We start from the raw sequence: 22,272 nt of genomic DNA, 5'->3' as shown, positions 1-22,272 counted from the left end.
AGAGGCCCTGGCTGCCAAAGCATGCTGCAGTCTGGAGAGGCAGCCATCTAGATCCACCATCACCACTGGGATCACAGGCAGCTTGTCAGTACATTGGGGTTTTCCAGCAAAGCGATTTCCCACTGAGATGCTGACCATAATGTTTACAGACTTCTGTTAAATCATGAAGGAGATGGCATTAAGAGAGTCCTTCCAGTTGTGGAGGAGTGCTACCGCTACCTCTCCCTCCTCATGGAGGCCAGAATCAAGCAAAGTCACTTCCAGGGGGACGAGAGGGAGAGAGAAGGTGTATCATGCTGCTCTTCCCATGCCTGCAGCGTTAGACTTTATGCCTCATTCATTTCACATTAGATAGGGCATTAGGGATGAAGGCTGAACGTGCCAAAAAGACACCCCGAAGACACACCAGTGCTCGCCGTCAAGCATTCTCCTCCTCTGATTTCTAGCACATTAGATAGGGCATTAGGGATGAAGACTGAACGTGCCAAAAAGACACCCTGAAGACACATCAGTGCTCGCCATCAAGCATTCTCTTCCCCTGATTTCTAGCGTCAGCCAGCAAGTCATTCCTGGACCAAAAGGATCTGCTTCGGTCCCCCACCTCCCACCATTCTGCTGGAAACGCCAACCTGAGCATGTAGCACGTGCGGGAAGTTGTTACAGGTTGTCACAGAGCAGAGAGCTGAGCCAAGTCCTTGTTCCGAAGGGATCAGCAACGACAGAGGAGAAACATGTCTTATTTACACGTACACATCAAAGCGTGTTAGTTCTTAGATGACAGAAACTCGGGATAAGGCAGCCTGCCACTGCCAGCCTGGCACGGTGGGCACGAGCAGCCAGAATTCACCCCGAGACAAGTGGTGGAACTGTAGTGCATTAGCCAGTTGTGATGTCCCTACTCTCTTACTTGCATCTTACCTGTTGGGAGGGTTAAAATAGGAAGCAGCTATTAGGGTTTGGCAGAATGACGTCAGCAGAAGATCCACAACCTGGAACAAGAGACACACTGCTAATTCCTACTTGTCAGGCTGGATACCTAGATCTAGTTTTGTGCTGCGCATATATTATGTCTCCCAACATTAAGACAAAGAGACAAATTGGTTAATGACATTTACAAATGATACAGGTCCACTGGCACTAAGAAGAGATGGAAAGTTAAGCCTGTAACAGCCCAGGGATGATCCCAGCACACACCAAATATCTAGACATGTCTGGTGAAGAAAGCTTAACTCATCACAGAATACATCTCCAGATCCCACCACCAGACAGACAACCACCTTCAGGAGGTTAAAATGTATAAATAGTCTGTGCAAGGCACAGTAGGCAAAAGGAGAATGTATTTCCTGTTCTCCACAGACAAAGCAGCCTACTACCCAGACGCATTTTTACCTACCCAACCCCACTGGTTTCTCCCCCCAGGCCAGAGGGTACTCACGCTCCGATGGCTGGGCTCCAGCTTGGGGGCAGAAATGTCCACTTGGATTGGAGAATTCAAAGCAGCAGCTTCATTCTCGTCACCGCTGTGACCCAGGACGCTTGCGAGTCTGTCAGAAATCACTGCGATCTGTGCTGGCACATCTGCAGGAAGGTAACAGGAGGAGATCCAGGACAGAAGGCACAAAAGATTTACAACTCCACATAGCAGGAAGAACAAGCGAAACATATACTCTAAGCTTTGATGAGCAAAAAAATGTCAGCTGGAACACAGTGATCATCCTCCTCATTTTATTTTTTCCTCAGTACTATTATCAACACACATCAAGAACAGTTTTTCACAGCAGAAAGGAAACAGCCTTCCAAAGAGGGTCCAAGTCACCAGGCCAGGCCCAGGAACGGGGCTGCCCACCTCGGCAGAGATTGGTGTGATACCGAGCGAGCATCGCAAAGAGGCACACCTGAAGTTCTAAACTCAAGCATGGGAAATAATCAGACATTAAAATATGCATATATATTCATAGCTGGAAGGATTATACAGATCTGATGAAGATTACTGTCGAAAGGTACCACTGGCGAGTAACTACTGCTGCTGCTCTGACTAGCATTAGCCACGCTTTGTTAATGCGGCTTTTGTAACAGCCAATTAGGGGTAGTTAGGACTTGCCTTCCTGCATACCTTCGTATTTAGCCTGGTCCACACTCAGCACCCTTAGCTCAGCCAGTTCAGCCTTCAGCTGCTCAACAGGCTCTTTGGAACGGCTGGTCTCTGCTTTGGATTCATCTAGAGAAATCAGAGAAATGCAACACATTACCCTCACCTTTGTGCACCACATCACAAAGCATTCAGGAATCTGCCTACATTTTCTGTAAAAGCAGTTATTTACTTTTCTATGAGCTATAACATATCCCCAAACTGTCAATCTGCCACATACGTAGCTTTGTTTTTACATTCAAAATGTGCCATTTGATTAATCATTTATGAGTTTATGCCTAGTGACAGAAAGGAATTCAGCTTTTACAGACAAGAGGCAAAAAGAGTTCTTTTGTCAGAGCTGCCTTCCTACTTGCTTTAGCTCTCTGCCCCTCACAGAAACATTTAGTGTCCTCAAAAGACTGGAACCAGTCTCAAAATAGAGGCAGACATTACAGTGCAAATACGATGTCAGCAGCTTTTTCTCAAGCCCAACACCATGCAACTTCTCCAGATGCTGTGTGTTCCTCTATTCCAGTTTTTGTTTAAAAGGAGAAATCAAAGGAAATTCCTTTCACCACTAGAAAGAGAGTGCCACCAGCAACAAGCTGCCACAGCACAGCCCCAGAAACCACCCATGCAGTTTGTGAGATGGGAACAGCGTCTCGTACATGGGCCAGAAATAACTCAACTGTGAACAAGAGAAGTAAATAACAAGGTTAAAATTAAGATTTGTTATAAACACACTGCAAAGAGGTGTTGGGAGGGTGCTGAGTCACCTTTATGTGCAAGAGTGAGCAGGGCAGGCTTAGAGCCGGCCAGGACTCAGTCCTGCCCCAAATACAGTCTCCATGCAAGAGCCCCAGGGATGGATCACGGCACAGGGGACAGCTCGAGCTGTGCCATCAGAGGTCACTGGCAATGCAGGGTCTTCTGCAGAGCTCCGGTTGTCCCTCGGGATCCCGCATCCTTCATCCCTGCCAGTTGCCAGGGCAACCTCGGCAGCCAGACTGCTGCATATCTGCGGTTCCCAGACTGCTTTGTCATGCCTCTCTCCAGCTCCAGCATCTCCCAAAAGCTTCACACACCCGCCCCGAGTGCCCTGAGTAGGAGTCATTTACCGATCCATCTGGATAGACAGAGTCCGCTTACCCCCATCACACTCTTGGAATGATCTCTGCTCACTACCCTGACCTTTTCATTTTGGATAAACCTGTGGTGAGGACATTGCCCATCTTAAGATGTGTTTGAAACGCCCACTCGCCGAAAGCGATTTGAAATGAAAGAGCTCGTTAAATATCTATTACACTGACACACACTGCCCCAGCAACTTGGCTACAGTGACAGGACCCAAAATTAGTGGGGCCCTCCCACCCAAATGCAAGTAAGCTATGCACTCACTGCTGGCTCCATCCCTCGCCCCTCCAGTTCCCCCGGATCTCAGCCACACACGGTGATCCATTCCTGAGAGGGGACGAGGGTGAGTTCAGACAGCACAAGTGCCATTACACAAGGGAATGGCCCAGCAGGTTCGCACCCCAGGCCAGCTGGAGACGAGGAGCGTTCCCACTGATTCATGGAGATGTGTCCGAGCTGGATTTAAATCAGCTAGCTCAGGCATCATCTGCAGCCTCAGCAGAGCACAGAGCTCCGCACGGGCTGCAAAAATTCCACCCGAGCAGGACAGGCACAGAGCATCGTTACGAGAGTCACTATGTAATAGCTCAGTAAGACATAAAGAACATACACATATTTACATGTGGATTAAAAGACCTCATCAGCTGTAACTTTTTGAAAATGTTCAATTCAGGAGGGCATCAATGGAAATATTAACTTTTTTTCAAATAGATCCGTAAGTAAATGTTAGGTTTTTTTACCTTGTAACATTTTCTCTTTCATAGCACGACAGGATTCCATGTATGTGGAGTACAAGTTTGATCATATTTTATCAGCTCTGTAATAATTAAAAAAAAAAAAAAAAAAATTATTATACCCCATAACCACACTCAAACTTCAGCTTTATGAAGCATAAGCATAGACAACAGCCACGCTATGAAATGTAATTACAGAGGTTCCAAAGCACACCAAGCATCTGAAGCATCTTTTAATCATCATGTGACACGAGGGCCAGAAGTTTATATCCAAGGTTTTCACAGCAAGCATTATACAGGTGTAACACTACCCAAAACCAACACACACAGATATATATTATACACATGTATTAATACCTATTTCCTATGTAGTCCATGCCTAAGATCCCACAAGAGTGTAAGTTATGTGACAGGCAGTATTCGCACATCTAAAACCCTAATGCGATGGAGATCAAAGCTTCAGCTCCGACGCTTGCCGGGCAGGCACTCCATACTAAAAACGTGTTACACGAGGCTCCTGGAACTCAGCTGCTTCTCTTACAGCTTTAATTTTAAAAACGATCCACTCTTTTCTAGAGTCAGACTGGAATGACAAGGCAGGACCGAACGCCTCGTCTGTAGACAGGGTGGTGAACATGTCTTTCTTCACGATGGGTTAGAGAGGAATTACTGGGTTTATAATAAAGCTGTTTCTGCAGTGTAGAAGAGCACTTTTAAACATGCATACAGGACAAGCTGGAATTCTGAGAGGACATGTGCTCTCCTGGGACATTATCCTGGTGTCCCTGAAGAACTGCTCATAAAGCATTAACACACATTGAAGTTTCACCTTCCCCTTCTCCCACACCCTCTCCCAAATAGAGGAGAGCTTGTCACAGGGGGCTCATCTTCCCGGTGAAATTTTAGATTCAGCAATATCCTCCAACGTTACCATAAAAATATATCTGGCCTGCAGTCAGAGGGCTGCAGGGGACTCCTCCTAGATGATGGTTTTAGAGTGGCTAGAGGACTAATTACAGAACCGAAGATGTTCACCTCTACTGATAAGCTACCCCAAGCCACACGTCCGGCCACTAAGCCCTGCCAAGAGGGTTAACCAATGCTCAGGTCTGTAAATAATGTGTCAAAGCCTCTAATAACCGGATGTAAGGTCAAATATTCTTAAGACAAAGCACAGAAAATAACACTGGGAAGTCTCAATACCTCTTTAAAGAATCTATAAAAGCCATGCGCACATCTGGGGCTTTAGGGAGCTGCAATAGAAACACAGGCAGGTTAGGCACAAATTATCTGTCTACAAGCACACATCTAAAAGGGAGGATCAAAACCAAAAAGCCAAAAACCAATACTAACCACGCGTGGCTTGAGCAAAGCAGGAAGAAACCAGGAAGTATAATATGGTCGCCTGAAAATACTGAGACAGAAAAGAAATACAGCAAAACATTAACAATGCCAAAGCTGCCAAATGCCATTTCATTACCTCAGGAATTAATTTGGCTCCTGCAAATAGGAAAGAAATATTCATGGTAACATGAATAGCTGCAGACAAATCAAGCTCGGGTTAGCCAATAGTCATTTATTTCTTTAACTCTGCTTTTTATTTATTATAACAATTGTGGACTTCTCTTGCAGGCCTGCATATGCCTTTTTACTCTCTGCACAAATAAACTCTACTTAGATGACTTCTGAGGACGTGTATAATGTGGGAAGAACTTCCCCAAACCTTCTTTGCTCACATCTTCAATTTTTCTTGTTACTTGAATTTGGCTGTTGTTACAGCTAAACCCAAGAAGAGTTGAGAAGCACACAGTACCTGGCTTCTATCACGGATGTTGGGATCCTCCTCGTGTTTTCAAATATCTGAAGGGCCTTTTCAACGTCCCGAAGTGCCTGGCCCTGGGGCTGGCTCACACAAGCAACAAGGAGAGAAAGATGTGGTGAGAAATCAAGGATAATGGTAATCTTCCCTGCTTGTTCTTCCCAGGTTTGTAATAGCTGTCTGTGCTGTGAAGGGAAGCGACTGAACAAAAGCAACTGAATAACAAGAACTACCTGACAGGCAGAGTAAAACTGTAGGATGGAGAAACCGGGCCTGAACCAGCCACCGGCCTCAATAAGGCTGTTACAAATAACAGCTACTCCCAGCCCAAAGGTGTGCAGAGTTCTGTACACACCACCTACAGCAGCCGCAGCAGATTCTCCTGCTTGGCATCACCACGCTGCTTATTCAACTGTCCCCCACGGGGACAAGGTATTTTCTGTTCTGAGTTTGTTTTATTGTTACTCTATTTTACTTCATACCCTTGGAATTAAGGCCCATAATCTTTGCTTCCCAACCATGCTACTACACTCCAGACACAGGGACTGCCACCCCGAGCTTCCCTTGTTTGAGCCATAAGACATCTTAAGGCTGCAACAACCTGGGCCAGTTTTTCACTGACAAACAGATCAGACTTGGAAGAAATCAAATCAAATCTTCAGCTAGGACTCTCACTGCATCGCGGGACTACATTTCATTGCAGTACATTCAACCACCCTGTGGCTGTCCTACCAGCGGGTAGATTGAGATTGGACATCAGGAAGAAATTCCTCCCACAGAGGGTGGTGAGGCACAGGGACATGTGTTCAAGGCCAGGCTGGATGAGGCTTGGAGCAACCTGGTCTAGTGGAAGGTGTCCCTGCCCATGGCAGGGGGTGGGACTGGGTGGGCTTTCAGATCCCTTCCAACCCAAACCATTCCATGATTCTGTGATTTGGCAGCACACTCAAGCATGGTAGGAATGGCAGAGAGGTCAATAACCTTAGATCTTTTCCACAGGGAAAGGGGCACGAGTGATGAGAAAACCGTTAAACAGAGCAGCAGTACCTGCACAGATTCATCGGTGGAGGACAGGTCTTCATAAAGCCCCATATCTTCTATAGCAACCTGCATGAGGTCAGAGGGGTACACGGTCACAACATAGCCAGCACTCTGGCAGATCCAGAAAGAACTCTCTTCAAAAGAGACAAATTTTTCTTAACCTTGAGGTCAGCCAGTCTGGTTTTAGCCAGAGTGATGTACTCGAAGAGAATAGAGCGATGTTTTGTTGGCACAAAAGGCGGGTACATTATATGGACCTGAAATGTGAAATTCAAGACAAGATTTGCTGTTTTTACAGGAAAGGACTGTAAAATTCTGTAAAATGTTTACACTAGTTTACCCCAAATATTCCACAAAGACAATGCTACCTTTTTTTTTTTTTTTTTTTTGATAAAAGTCATTTTCACAGCAACCAACAAGCAATTTTTCCCAAACAAACAAAAATCGCTGAAGTAGTTAAATTTAACTCCATGACAGGAATTCTCCTTTTTGTCAAGGAAATAAAAAAAATCTTGTACTTGCTTATTGCATGGAGAAAAGTCGTTATGTATCCTACATAATTACTGTAACAACATTAATGAAAGGCTGAGCCCCGCCAAGGACACGCGTGTGCTCCCTTGGGAGCAGTTCTGTGTCAGTCTTCAGAAAACCATCTCTATTAACGTCATCTCACCTTCAAGTAGGGCGCCGCTTCGAAGGGCACTAGCTCTGACAAGAACTCAAAGAGGAAGACCAGAGCTTTCTTACTGCTCCCGTGTTGGCCGCCAGCATTCCCAAAAGAAGCCTGCAACGGGGAAAATGACAACACAGCCTTTCAGCGCGGCAAAAAAACCCCAGCCCAGCGCTAAACTCGGCGCATGAATCCCAGACACCCATTAAAGATAGCTGCTTTCTGCCAAGAGAATCTTTCCGGAGAAAAGGCTCCAGGGAAAGTCTATTATAAGGTCTCTACACAAGTTTTCTTTGAGTTTCTTTGTCCAGCTTCCAGAAAGCCGGCTCATTCTGACACGCTACTATGAGAAGACTCAGGGGAGTTAAACAAGGCAACACCAAAACACACCAAAGGATTGGGATTCATGAGGGAACCGCAGATCTGCCCATTCCAACACAGCTTTATCTGGGCATCAGGAGGAAAAGAAGCCAGTCTGAGGCGATACAGAACACAGCTTGTTTAATTTTTGATACATCCTGAACAGACTATCACAGCAAAGGCTGAGCGTAGATTTGCAAACTCATACGAAGGAATTTACGGGTTGAAATTATGTGGAGATTTGCATACCTAAAATACCTACATGTTTACAGCTAAAAGCTAACAAGCAATTATCTGTAAGGTCAAACACAGCAATTACAGCTGCATGCAAACATCCAGGAAATAGGAATGCTTCATCCGCAATAACCTACAGCTGATGGAATGACAACAGTGTTGGTTATCAAGATACTGAAATACATCCAAGATTATGATTATAACAGGAATGACATGTCTGCATTCCTGACAAATAGCTAGAGAAGGAAAGATGGTCTTAAAAGATGAAAGGGAAGACTGGAGAAAGCCAAATATATTCTTTGCAGACACAAAGGCAGTAATAAATTTTAAATCATTCCTAATACCAATACAAGCACTTGTTACTCTTTAGGGTTTGGGTTTTTCCCCCCCTCTCTCTCTCCAATTCCTGGCTATCTTGTCTGAAAGTAAGCTTGTGCTGTGCAGCAGAACAAGTGTTCTGTTGTGCACAAGGAGTGTTCCTTGTGCATAAGCTTCCCACATACTTTAAAGAAAGATTACCAGTTGGGCTCAATTCAGTCTTACCTTAAACCATTCCGAGTAAGGCATGAACACAGCAGGGCCCTCCAGAGCAGCCTGACGAGCTATCAGGAATGCAGTGACCATATTTTCCATATCATAATTCTCAAAGGCCTTTATCAGGAGATGGCTCAGTAGATCTAGAAACATAAAACATTAACCTCAAACTTTGCTCTTCACAACTGTGCTGTAGTTTTCTCCAGTAAACAAAGACAAATATCTGTGATAAAACATCTGCCACAAGAAGGAGGATGTGTATGGCAGCTTGGGGAATCTTTGGGACTTCCTTATATTTTTCCATTCACTTTCAGCAGGCAAACGCTCAATTTCTAGCTGCAAGAATTGCAGGGAGTCTAGCAGGCGGATTATCAGTAAGGAACTCTAACAAACAAGGTCTGCTCGCAAAGGTGAGATAGAACAAAGCTTCATTAATCACTACTCCAATTAATAACAAAGATGATTATCAAATAACCACTCTTAGCTGTATGCTAAGTCTGAGAAGCGTCAGGCACAAGGCACAGCATTCATGTCACTGCTGACATGGAATGTCTGAACGGAAAAGCAGATTTTCTGCTGTCTTTTCCAGGCAGGACTCCCAAAACAGCTACTGTGACTGACCATGCTGCTACAGTGGTCGGCACGGTTTCCCTCTGAAGGGCACCGAGTGCACATCAGCTTGCAGGCTTGCCAGAACCTACTTACCTTTGAAGAGCCGCTCGGCCTCAGCCTGACAGACCACCAGCGTGGAAACACAGGACAGGACATGCTGCCAGTTCACTTCGTGAGTCTCCAGGACTTGCTGCAGCTGGCAGATCGACTCCTTCGCACTGAAGGCCACAAACAGCTGGAAGAGCGATGGCAATTCGTTTGAGCCACGACATACAGCCACCGTAAGAGCGAAATATACTGTCGAGATGAACACGCAGATGCCTTTGGCATGACTTCTGAAAAAGCTATCCTGCATGCATGGTTTGCACCAGCTTTCCACGGGCAGGTACCATTCTGGTTTGGAACCAGCACTGGCTAAAATAAACAGTAATATTCTAGTTCTTTCAGAAGTAAGGTCATTGTAACAGTAAAAACTTCAATTATCACCTTCAATTATCATCTTTGTTCTTGTTAGCAGGTTTGGAACCAGCACTGGCTAAAATAAACAGTAATATTCTAGTTCTTTCAGAAGTCAGGTCATTGTAACAGTAAAAACTCACACCTTCAATTATCATCTTTGTTCTCGTTAGTAGCTTTGCACAAAAGTCCCTGTAGTACTTTTTCTTTGTGCTTCATCCTGCCTACAATTCCTAGCAGCTGGTTCACATTCTGTGACTAGAACGCACTATTGTTAGCTAATCTCATTTCAGCTATTTCCATGAATATCGCCCCAACATAGTAAAGTTCTGTTTGCGAAACCTGAAGACATACTTGGCGATACAAGGTAGCGAGCAGCGGACAGGTTCTTGTGAAGCTCCACTCTTTCTGCATCCGGATGGCATCAGACACTGTACCCGGAAGAAGAAAATAGTTTACTCTTCAGCAATAGTTTTTAAAATACACCCAAAACAAGTAATTTAACTAAAGGTTTCCCTTTGGCTTTGACAGCCAGATGCATTAAAAACTGCCTGCTGAAACCCTCTCTCTCCCATTCATCTCTGGAACACAGACTGTGGCACAAGGAGCATGCCATCTCACTACAGCACCGTCACCTCAAAGCTGTTCTCGAGACGACACATCCGTAGGCCAACATAATGCCTGCAGAGAACCAGCAAGGAATCATCTTTTTCCTCAATTATCTCTTTTAACAGGAAGCCAGAAATGACACAGCTCTCCTACACAACAGGTAAGCAGCTCTAGATCACAGCCCAGAGTGATTTTACCAGACGTTTTGTAGCCCAAACACATTTCTTCCTAAAAACATCAAGCTTCACAGTTACCAATCAGGGATTAGAAGACTTCCTGCCTTTATCTCTGATCTACAGCAGAGAAAGGCTATGGCTCGTGCTTAAACCCAAGCACACACAGGGGCCAGACTGTCAGCCCCAAGCGCTCTCTGCAGCCCCACCTCTCCCAACCAGTTCCTCCTTTGGCCTTAACTGCTGCCAGGGGCCAGAGCTCTCCATGTCCACTCCGTGAAGGCATTAGTTACTCCAAATATCTGTTTCACAAGCCATTGGCTCTGTTTGAAGACACTGATTTTCCACCTGAACTACAGCCCTCTAAAGCCCAGATCATTAGTTACTCCAAATATCTGTTTCACAAGCCATTGGCTCTGTTTGAAGACACTGATTTTCCACCTGAACTACAGGTTCCACCTGAACAGCCCAGATGCATTTTTTTGTCTGATCTAGCACCCTGCTTATATAGCTTTGGGGAAAGAGCTGGGGAGTCAGGCAGCTTCTCTGGCTCTGGATCCTCCAGGCTGGACTCCATTCATGAGGCCTGCGTGGGATGAAGCTCCGGACACACCACAGCAACACACCCTGGAGACACCCGCTCCTCTCCGCCCCTTCCTACCTTTCAACATTGGGTTGTAGGTAAGAACCTCAGTCAGGGTGTGTCTAAAAAACTGCTGCAAGGAATCCGGATGAACTGCACTTTTATAAACTGACACGTTGAACACATTCAGCCTACAAATGACAAGGATGTATTCAGAGACAATGCACAGGAAGTATGATCACCCACGTATGGATGAGTGAACAAGTCATTTTTTTGCTACATCTGTCTTAACATATTGCCAGAGAAATGTATTTTTTTTGTATGTGTTTTAAAAAAATGTATCGCTTACTCAAAATTAGGTAGCGATCAGATTTACAAACTTGAGCCAAATGCACACCCCTGCACAGGACAGGGCTGGCTTGCCACGTACAAAGTTGATAGACAAAACGGGTTTGGAAGTGGAATTGGAGAAGATGACAGCACCCTCCAGTTTCTGCTCAGAAGCAGAGTGAGAAAACTTGATAGTGGACAGTCGCTTCATGCCAAGAAGGTGCTCCAAGATTGGTTCCAACCCTTTCCCACCTGACGCTTATCTTTTTACATGCATTTTTACTTGCACATACTTTATTAGAGAGAGGAATACCAAACATGAGACACATGGGGTGGGGAACATTCCCCTTGTTTCAGTAACAAGTGGAAGAGTAGATTCAGGGGAACAGCACTTCTTACCAGAACCTCATAGCTTGCAATGTGGAAACATCTTCCTGCTTCTCTTTACCAACAGCATCAAGCACCCCTGTACCCCAAAGCAGAGAGACAAAAACACAAGGAGAGAAATGGAAGGAACTGTGACACTAAGCAACACAGAAACTAATTGGAACAAGTAATTTGTGCACCTTTAAGAAGGTGACCCTGTTAGGGAAATGTGTAGAAGCCATTCAGCAGCATTAAATTCTTATTAATCTTTTTCCAGAAGTGACACAGAGACTCAAAAACTACTAACACTAACCTTGAACCAATTTAAAAGCATTCCCAAGAATGTGCTAATAATGAAACCATCTAAAAATGCACAGGAATTAGCATTTAATTTTCAAACCCAATCCTAATTGTGCAGCGCATCTGCAAGTGTGAAGGCTGCAAAGCTGCAGTCTTGTCTGGGGACTGGGTTTTGCACAAGCAGGCTTTGAAGGAACAACCCCTGCAAACAATGGTCTCAAGCGCCCTCGCTGAACAAAGAGCTGCTGAGAGCGCGTGGGATTGCACATTACATTTGCTGAGCAGAAAATCCTTGGAAAGCTAGATCTGCCCCAAAATGACTCGTAGAGGTCAAACAGGTTGGCAGCTTGCACAGCACATTATCCTGACCATCAGCCTACACCGCTCAAAGCTCACATACAGAGAGACCCCTTGCTTTACAGCCGGCTGCAGCAGCAGTTTTTCCCCTTTCTTGCCCCATCCTACTTTTAAAAGCTCCTCTTCTAGCAGTTAATACCGAGCTGGGGCAGCAGTCCCTCACATGCCTTTCCTAAGGCAGTGTTTAGTACCTAATACCCTCCTCTCCCGCTGAGGACTGCTTTAAGGTTAAGTAGGGGAGAAGAGAGAAAAGGAGATAAACTCTCCTTATCCTCAGGCACAGGAGGTCAATATAGCAAGATCATTACTAGGAAGCACATTGCTCCCATGCTACTCTCAGCCTGTCCTTCTCCTGTGAAGGTCTTCATTAATAGTGAATTATTTTACATAAAGAATTCTAATGTTCTTCAAAGCAGCTGATTAGTTCAGCGAAACCCCTCAAAGGTGACCCAGAAGTACACGCTAACAAAAACACCTTATATAAAACTTGTTTAATACCGTTTTCAGACACAGACTGCAAGTCAGTCAGTGGCTGCACAGACGTGAAGGTCAAATGAAGAGCAGGTTAGCACAGACTGCAGCCTGACCGCCAGCGGTCTGCTTCTTTTCCTCCAAAATCCACCCCAATCCTGTGTTTATAAGGGTTATTTTTCAAGTACCGAAGCTGTTAAAGGGCCACCTGAGATGGGACTCGTACATATTAAATAATACAGCACTTCTCTTACAGCTTTCCCTTTTTAGAACCTCTCCAAAAGGTCTGTAGGGCATCTCTCTCTGCAGACAATGCCCCCTGCCAGACACAGGGGAAGGGATCCGTGGGCTGGCAGCGCCCACTGGGAGAGATGCCGAAGGGAGGGAGCTGTCCCGGTGTCCCAACATCTTACAGCAGAGGCAAAGCACCCATCTCTGCAGTAGGACTGAGCACGTTGCTGAAACGTGCCAGCGAGAGAAGCGATAAAGCACTGTCACTAAGGAGACAGGAAAGTAGCAGCAGCTGCAGTCAGATTATATTAATACGCTGGGGTAGGGCACGTGAGGAGGTGTAAGCGAACGTGAGGCGGTGTAAGCGAACGCCGCTCCTGCTGCGCAGCAGATACAGCGCCTTACCGTGAAGATCATCTGCCACACAAGACAAAAATAACCCTCATGTGTGTTCAGTCTTTCTGCATCGGGATTTGCAATGCAAATCGGGCACTACTACGCTTCAGCTCCCAGCAGCGGCACTACCCAGGCCACAACAGGCACGTTGTCCATGGGACAGTTGTGGAAGACTGGCTGTTTAAATCTCTAACATAGACGTGTATGTTAGAGATGTGCTCAGCATAAAAAAAAAAAAAAAAGGCTTCACAGAATATTAGGCTGCAAATCAAACCAGCAAAATAGCTTATTTGCACATAATTTTGTAAATTCAAAGTTTAATTTGCTAAGCAACCAAAAAAAAGATCTCCTAGCTCAGCCTCTGTGCTACGGACTGGATTGCTTCCAATCAGACCTGTTAAAAATCAGCTCAGCTATCAACCTGACGTTGGAGCTGAGAGCCTCAAAATGAACCAGCATAAAAGGGAAGAAGTTACCTGCAGCACTAGAAGACGCTCGCTTTACAAGAGCAAAAGGGAGAACAGAGGCACATAAAATCAGTGAAAAATATTACGCACAACAGAGGAAAAACAGCCCAGGCAAGAGATTTCTCCTTAGAGATTCAGCAGTGTGGAAAGTAAGTCTAGCAAACAGCAGTGACTGCACAATGCTAGGAATCACACACTTACATGTCAGCATTCTTCCTAAGACCCCGTGACAGATCTGTTCAAAATTGACAAATTAAGACCATTTAGAGTTTAAAAGAGCTACAGTTATACGCAGAAAAAGTAAATTGACTCAAAGAGTTTTGTCCCTCTTAAAGCTTAACTTTCACCTCAGGCTTTATGGTCGAACAGATGCAGAAGACAGGAAGGCAAGCATTTCCCGTGCTAGCCAGCATTCCATGCCTCACATTCAAATGGAAAAAAGGGCAGTCAAGGTGAAACCAAGGAAGCTTACAAAACCTCACCTTGGAGAAATTCTCTATTAAAATAGTCTCTGTTCTGGTTTCATCATTTCATCCTCCCCCACCCCAGCACCTGGACCACCACCCTTTCTTTGTGGCTCTAAGCTCAGATTTATTTACACTCAGCAAGGCACAGAGCTATATAATGGAAGTACTTTTTTAAACAACCGTTTGTAAGCAGGTTCGTTTTGTCCTTACAGAGGGGACCTTCTTGAATTCCAACTTCCTTCCCAGCTCCGAAGTTTGCTGAAAGCCATTCTGAAGAAACACGATAGCAAAGTCTGCAAATCAAGAATGAATTAGCGTTTCAGCATCCCCTTTCAATAGCCAGGGCTTGGTCTCTCACCTCCCCATCTGGTCTCCCAGCAGGACTCTGTCTGAAAAGCCTCATTCACTACATAGAAGCCAATAGGAGTCATTTATTTTCTTGGAATTATTACTCCCAGGCAAAAGGACGAAGAACAGCGGATGGCAAGGAGCGCAGAAGCTTAAAGGCTTATAAAGACCAAAGTGTTTACAGGTCTTATGCTCTACTACCACTGCGTAACTCCTGCGGGTTGTACCTGACCAACTGCACTGCTCCAAAGGTCTGACTACAGCTCACCAATCAAACTGTGCAGTGATTTTTTTTCGAAACAAAACCCACCGAATAAACAATAGAAGGGGGACAATGGAAATGTTAAATATTTCTGGTCCAAAATATCTCATAGTTTGCAAGAGTGTCACGCTCTCAGTATATCACCCCTGGCCCCGTACACCTTGCAATTACACTTTCTTGTGATACTACAACTCAAAGGGATACAAAAAATCAAACCAGTTGTCTTTTACAGGGAAAAAAACTCCTAAATATGCCAAATAGAAAAAAAATATTCCCCTCACCACAACAAGGTAAGAAAACACAAAGGGAGGCCTCTGTCCTTACACCCCCCAGCCTTTGACTCGGGCTGCAGGCTGTGCAGAGCAGCAGCCTGGCCCCGCTCCAGCAGCGCCCAGTTGAGTGCCTTGCCTGAGAGAATGCGCCCAGCAAGCTCCGCATCCGGAGAGGACTCCGCCTGCTCACCAAGGCCACAAAGGCTGCTGCACAGCCACTCCACCACCGCAGCAGGGCCGGCCGGGCTGCTGAGAACAAACAAAAGCACAGTTCAGTTCCATCCCTCCTACTTGATGCAATGCTTGGGTTTTTGCTTCACCATCCTCTTGGATTCAGGAATGATCCATCTGTACCAGACCCTGCCCTCTATGCGGCACTTGATTTCTTTAATGTGGACCAGCAAGAGCTTTGTTTGCTTTATAAAAAGATTCCACAACAAACATATCCAAAGGAGAAAACACACGTGAAGTTGCGTGTTCAAGCATTTCCTTGTTTCTGACATTAAGGTATTTCCATTTAGAGAGTTCTGCTAGAAGAAATACTTTAGTTATTACTTCTGAGATACTTGGGTAAAAAAGCTGTAAAACAATAGAAGTCAATCTATCTCTCCAATTTCCTTAAATTTGAAGTACAGTGGGCACTGAAGGCTTTTTTCCTATCCCATGAACAGACAAGCTAACGAGTATCAAAAGCCTGGAAGGTCGCTGTAACATTCCTCTGACACCGTAAGAAAAGCCAAACTTCTCGAAGGATAACTGGTTTTAGGTGCTGGCTCTGTAATGGGGAAAAATAAAATCAATTCTTAGAATAACTATACTCTGGAGATTAACTTTGCCAAACCTTACTGAAATATCTTTGTGAAGACAGAAGCACCCAGCCTCTGCAAAGCAGGACTTCTGGTCAAGGCCAGCACTGACGTTTACGGGCTAAATGAGTTTCCAAAGCAGAGCAAGAGGCACTGGGATACAGAGTCCTTTCCCACGCTGCGTGCTACCTACCCACACCCACTGTGCCAGCGAAACAAAGCACTAGGTAAAGCATCACCTAGACCAGTCTGCAGTGACCCAACCACTTCCCTTCACCCATTTTGGCAGCCGTCAACCAGCCACCGCACCTCGAACAGTGTTGGTTAACCCAGAGTAACCTCCCAAACCCGGGAACTTCTTAAACCCAGCTAATCTGATCACTTGCCAGCACCTGACTGTATTCTTAGTCCAGAATACTCATGACTAATCCCTGATTACATTTCAATAGGTTTTGAGAGATTAAATACATCTGCAAACCTGTAAACCTCTGCTCACCTCTCCAGCAGCTCTGCCAGTCCCACGATGTCACCTCTGTGCAGGTGCCACACAGCTTCCAGCACTGGAGGGTCCTAACGGGACGTCAGGATTAGGTCATAGTCTCGCAGTGATCGTTAACATTTGGCTAACATAAACTATATATAAAAAATAAAACTGAAATCTGTTTTTTCCAACTATCCAGATCTTAGTAAAATTTAAAAATGGTGACATAGGAAATACCAGATGTGGAACTAATTAATTTTACTTTTTCCTTCCTACAAATTTTGAATGGTTTATGGTTGCAGATGCATCATCATTTTAAATTTTCATGGCCAAGTAATAAATATATCCATGTTTGTCTCCCTAGAATCATGCTGGTGCTGCATGTTCAAAGGTGCAGCAGTTATCCCAGAAAACAGGTAATACCACCAAGTTTCACATCTTGTCAATTCAGATTCTGAGTTGACAGTATTAACTGTTTATCAGTCTCTGTGATGGAAGTTTGCAGCTCTCAAATCATTTCCCAGTAGAAGACAACAGCAAGAGACACTGCCACCATACGAGTAGAGAAGCTGATGGGCACAGAGGAAAAACCAACGCCGCCCAGGCCAGAGGTTTAGATTAGATATCAGGAAGAAATTCTTCACAGAGAGGGTGGGAGGCACTGGCACAGGTTGCCCAGAGAAGCTGTGGATGCCCCATCCCTGGAAGTGTTCAAGGCCAGGCTGGATGAGGCTTGGAGCAACCTGGTATAGTGGAAGGTGTCCCTGCTCATAGCAGGGGGTGGGACTGGATGGGCTTTAAGGCCCCTTCCAACCCAAACTGTTCCATGATTCTATGATCCTGCTCCTAAACACCAGGCTCACTGCTGCCAGGAAAATCAGCACCAGGCATTGCTTCCATGAGGATGAAACTGCCACCCTTCGTGCCTCCCTGCAACATCCCTTCCAGCTCCCGCCTGGAACAGCGTGTCCTGTGTCAGCAGAACAGGACGCCAGGCTGCACCGGGCAGGGAAAAAGGTGCAGCAGCAACTCCTGCTCATTCCAGCCCCCATACAAAAATGCTCAAAGCCAGAAACAAATTCTTCACGCCGTGTGAAGGAAGAGGTACTGGGAAGTCTTGGGCACTCAAGCCATTCGGAAGAAAAGCCCCACGAGCTTTCTACAGCGACCAGTAGCTGCCTGGTAGCATGACCCTAGACTCACCTGCCTACTTCGTCTGGGACAACCTAATTCTTTACTCTAACAATCTCAATTACACAGCAGCACTTGATCTCCATGTCCACCTAAGAACAAGGAGATCTTTATCAGCCTACAAAACACACAGGACTATTTTCAGCCCAGGATCAGATATTTGAGACCAGAGCGTGCCTCTCCCTCCTGGCAGATCACCCTCTTCCTTCTTTCCCACCAGAGCAAAAACTGTCCCGCTCACAAAAGGTCCTTAACTCCACTCAGAGCATCGCTTACCATAAGGAAACAAACCGCCCGAATGGGATCAAGACAACACATCTGTGGAGCAACACAACCTGCTATCTGCTGTCGCATTTCTCTCAAGCCGTTCTCTGCATGAACTCACTTGGGCTTATCACCATTCCCAGAGAAATAGAGCAGAGAGCCAGAATGCCAAAGACGTGCTGAATATTGCTGGCAAAGCACATATAGGACTCCTGGGACCGTGCCACCCCACAGCCAGCCGGGAACTTCAGCACCGACTGGTTAATGGACCTGGATGGCTTAGCCCCAGCAGCAAACCCGCGTGCCAGCTGATGGAGAGTAATTACTGCATCGGTTACAGCAAGGCCGTGAAGTTGAATAGGAGAGAAAACATCAACCCCGAAGCCTCTACTGACTGTGCGGTTGTCTCAGGTGAATTTAACCCCATCACCCACGCCGTAACTCCGGGCACTGCGTTGCCATGCCCTTCCGACCTGGTTCCTAGTGAGAACCAGCCACGCTGGGCGCAAACGGAACCAAACAAACACCCCCTCCGGAGGGGCAAGAGGGCTGCTTGGCTAGCTCCCCAGAAACCAACACTTCATCACCGAGATCTCATCAATTCAGTGGCCGTTTCTCAGAAGTGGCGACGCAATTTTAGTAATTCACCTACTCACACCGCTACGAAGCCCTCTTCAAAAAAGCAAATCCCAGTATAGGAGCAATGAAGCTCCCAGTAAGCCTGTTTTAAAATAAACAAACCAAACAACACACCCCCACTTCACCACCATTTATAATTCAGTTCACGTTTGAATGACCACAGTCATTCCGGAGAGGGTCACAGCCGCAATCGACCAGAGCAGGGATGCGCAGCCGCAAGACCGCTCCAGGTCACAAAAACACACCAAGGGGAACAACGGAAAACTGTTAGTGGAGCTGACACCTCTGAGCCTTCGCTGGATGGGAGGGTTGAAAACATACCGCCAGATCCCACGGACAAAGTCTTAACGGTCCGTAACACGGCAGCATCTCTCTGCAAGTTCTTACCTTCATTTTCCACATTTCTTGACAGAAGAGTGAGCGACAGAAGGCATTGTTGGACAGCAAATCCTTGACTGTTCGAAGCAAGCAAGACAATCTCTCCTGGAATCACCCCCAAAATGAAGCAGAAATTATTTCCTTTGTAAATAATACATTCCTAGGAAAACAATGTGTTGCCTCCCTCTCTTTACTGCTTTTTAAGGGCTCGAATGGGGGAGAGAATTCCTGGGAAAGGCCCAAATGTTTCACCTTAAGGCTGAGGGCAGCCGGGCTGCCACCTGACAGCTGCTCAGTGGTGACCTGAGCCAGCAGCTGCGGCACAGCTTCAGTACCGGTGGCCATCAGCACCCCTGGCTACACCGCAAACCGAGAACGTCCATAAAGATGGCTAAGGGAGACCAAACCACGCCAGGGAGGGCTGGCATGCACCAGAGGTGATAAGCAGATCCTCTGTCAGAGAGACCTGGGTAATGCTGCACTTCAGCAACAGACAAAAAACTTCACATCTGAGCTGTCAAAAAAGAGCCGCTTTCCCATACAGGAGAACACCGTACTTCTGCGAGCACGGGGGAGAGAAGAGTGCCGCTCGGGTCCTATGTGTTGGGGTGACCTTATCAGAACAGATAAACTGGGTTTAAAGCCAAACCTAACAGTACTGTTTTCTTGATGAATGAAATGTAAACCTTCTCCCTTACTCTCTGGTCCAAGGTCAGCAGCGGTACTTGAGAGGCGCTTGCAGAAGCCTGGCAGATCCGCTCGATGTTGGTCACAGCATTTTTGGCTGCCAAGATTGCTGTAGGTACACCCAGTCTTGAGGCCTGTTCCTGCAGAACAGAGACTAAAAAAAAACCAACAAGCTGGCATCATGAAAGATAAACAGGTTTGAACACCTGACTACGGACACTGCCCTCCGTGGAAGTGTCCAAGGCCAGGCTGGACGAGGCTTGGAGCAACCTGGTCCAGTGGAAGGTGTCCCTGCCCATGGCAGGGGGTGGGACTGGATGGGCTTTAAGGGCCCTCCCAACCCAAACCATTCAAAGGAACTATCAAGTCCCAAGTCTTACACCCCTTCCAGCAGAGATGTCACTTCTTGCACTGGGCAGATCATTCTCATTTCTGCGTATCGTTCCTTTACTGCACGTAAAACAGGGGAACAACAACCACAGAGACGGAATGCCCTTGCTAAGCATATTTTTGTATTTTAGTTTCATGGGGCTTACAGTAACACTTTCAAATAATCAAAATATTTAACGATCAGACCTTGCCAGGGATGTCCTCACCAGACAAGTAAGAAACAAGTAGTCAAATGGGAGACCAGAACGATGAAAAGAAAGGAAAACTGGGATTGCATTTAACCAGCGGAAATTCAGAGACATAAGTTCTTTCCCATGTCTGTCTTCAACAGATGCTCTTTCACTCACCTATAAATGATTCTGACGATACTTCCTGGTGCTCTACACCACCCAGTTCAGCTGGCTTGACTGAATCTTCCACCTGGAAGCCGAACAAAAACATCAGCAGTTCTTAGATGTCTGTTACACACATTTACAAACCTATTCCCTCTGAAGCATACTGAGCAGCCCTGGCATTCTCAGGGGCTGGAGCAACTGAAGTGAGATTAACACCAAGCTCCCACGTGGTCGTGGTAAACCAGCGATTCCAGGGCACTCTCACAAGAGACATATGTATAGTTATCGTTTTATGCAGAGAAAAGGAGATACATGTCAAAGTTAACTTGTCTGCAGGCACTCAGCAGATCAGCAGCAGCACCAGGAACAGAATTTCTGTCATTCAAGTCCCTTCTGTGAAGCCACGCTGCCACAAATATTTGATGAAACACATCAAAATAGTGGATCCTTTTCTAGTTAAATTCCCTTTTACTTTCTCTAAAGACAAATGTCTTGGGGAAACATCCTTGTGGCTGAACTGTGGGAAGTATTTGAATTGTCTGTTCACGTTATCAAAATCAAAAGCTCACTCCATTGTGTGAGGAGAAGGTAACACGTGGCCAAGTCGGAATGTTGGCTCAAGTGTCTGTACAGGCAAATTAAACCAGTTCTCATAGAGGCAGTCACATTGGTCAGAAACAGGAATTCAGAGAAGAGACAATAGACTCTCCTGGGTTTTTTCACAAGGAGATAGTTTCGACCCCAAGAACTAGGCCCTGGATTTCACTTTGCCCCAAATCCACACAATGCTTAACTATTTTTAGTCTGTAACAATAACTGCAGAGGAATAAAAGAAAAGGAAAATTTCTGCAACACAGACTACTAAACCCCTGCTTACCTCCACGGGGCTGTTTTTTCTTTACACATACCATGAAAAACATGTCCCCAGGATATTCATTTTACAGATGCACCAGGGAGGACACTGGTGGAACCCACCTCCAGCTGGGATGTCCCACGATCCCCAGCCTGACAACATCCCAAACCGCCCGCTCCTACCTCCAGAAGGAGGTCATTCAGGTTCTGATGGCGATCCAGAAGGCGCAGAGCTGCTTCCTGGAGCTCTGCTCCGCTCCCAAAGGCGCTTTTTCGTTTCCTGGCTCTCCCTGCTGAGAAATTGGGGTTTCTTTTATAACCATAGCTTGCTCCAACAGTTCCCAAGGACACCTCCCTCCCTCTGCTGCTACAGCACACATTCCTGACAGGGCAGAGGTGCCCCTGGTCAGACTCTCATTAGCCAGCAGCACGGCAGGAGCAGTGCCGGATGTTTCTGAAGGTTTGCTCCGGGCAGCTCTGCCGACAAACCCCCACGGCCTTCAGCACGAGCAGCCCAGCACAGCCAAAGCCCTGCCAGGCACTGCCAGCCATCAGCCCTTGGCCCAAAGCAACCAAAGTGCTGCCCTGACACCCCCACCCCTGCAGAGGAGTCACGGCCGGGCCGCAGAAGGGTCACCAGCCCCTGGGAGAGGGTTGCCGGGAGGAGCAGCGGCAGCGGGGCTGAGGCTGCCAGGATCCCAGAGCACCACGCAGGCTGGAGAAGGGGGCTGTATGAAAGCAGGGAGGGGACATTGAACTCCCCCTTTCCTTCCGCTGTCCCTGCAGTAAGCACCAGGCCAAGAGTCACTCAGAGGAGCCCCAGCGCCACCTCAGCCCGGACCTACCCAGCAGATCCCGCCATGTCCTCCCGCCCGGACCCGCCATGGCGGCA

General features: G+C 46.4%; 1 protein-coding gene across 1 annotated transcript in view; it reads right to left on the bottom strand.

The window, feature by feature from the left end:
* The window catches only part of FANCA (Fanconi anemia, complementation group A), a 37,865-nt gene extending 15,600 nt beyond the window's left edge, over positions 1-22,265 (bottom strand). The window contains 24 exon segments of the mRNA XM_010157466.1: positions 919-989; positions 1,436-1,578; positions 2,114-2,218; positions 4,006-4,082; positions 5,203-5,252; positions 5,353-5,413; positions 5,813-5,901; positions 6,866-6,925; positions 7,021-7,116; positions 7,533-7,643; positions 8,667-8,800; positions 9,363-9,504; positions 10,080-10,156; positions 11,169-11,281; positions 11,820-11,886; positions 14,210-14,243; positions 14,686-14,768; positions 15,494-15,603; positions 16,660-16,733; positions 19,126-19,221; positions 19,815-19,957; positions 20,541-20,613; positions 21,564-21,673; positions 22,226-22,265. Coding sequence (XP_010155768.1) covers positions 919-989; positions 1,436-1,578; positions 2,114-2,218; positions 4,006-4,082; positions 5,203-5,252; positions 5,353-5,413; positions 5,813-5,901; positions 6,866-6,925; positions 7,021-7,116; positions 7,533-7,643; positions 8,667-8,800; positions 9,363-9,504; positions 10,080-10,156; positions 11,169-11,281; positions 11,820-11,886; positions 14,210-14,243; positions 14,686-14,768; positions 15,494-15,603; positions 16,660-16,733; positions 19,126-19,221; positions 19,815-19,957; positions 20,541-20,613; positions 21,564-21,673; positions 22,226-22,265 — 2,159 coding nt within the window.
* Positions 22,266-22,272: the final 7 nt, after the last annotated feature.

This window comes from Eurypyga helias, unplaced genomic scaffold (assembly GCF_000690775.1).
Source record: "Eurypyga helias isolate BGI_N326 unplaced genomic scaffold, ASM69077v1 scaffold10708, whole genome shotgun sequence".
Classification (NCBI taxonomy): domain Eukaryota; kingdom Metazoa; phylum Chordata; class Aves; order Eurypygiformes; family Eurypygidae; genus Eurypyga; species Eurypyga helias.
This window is presented reverse-complemented; position numbering and strand designations above follow the sequence as displayed.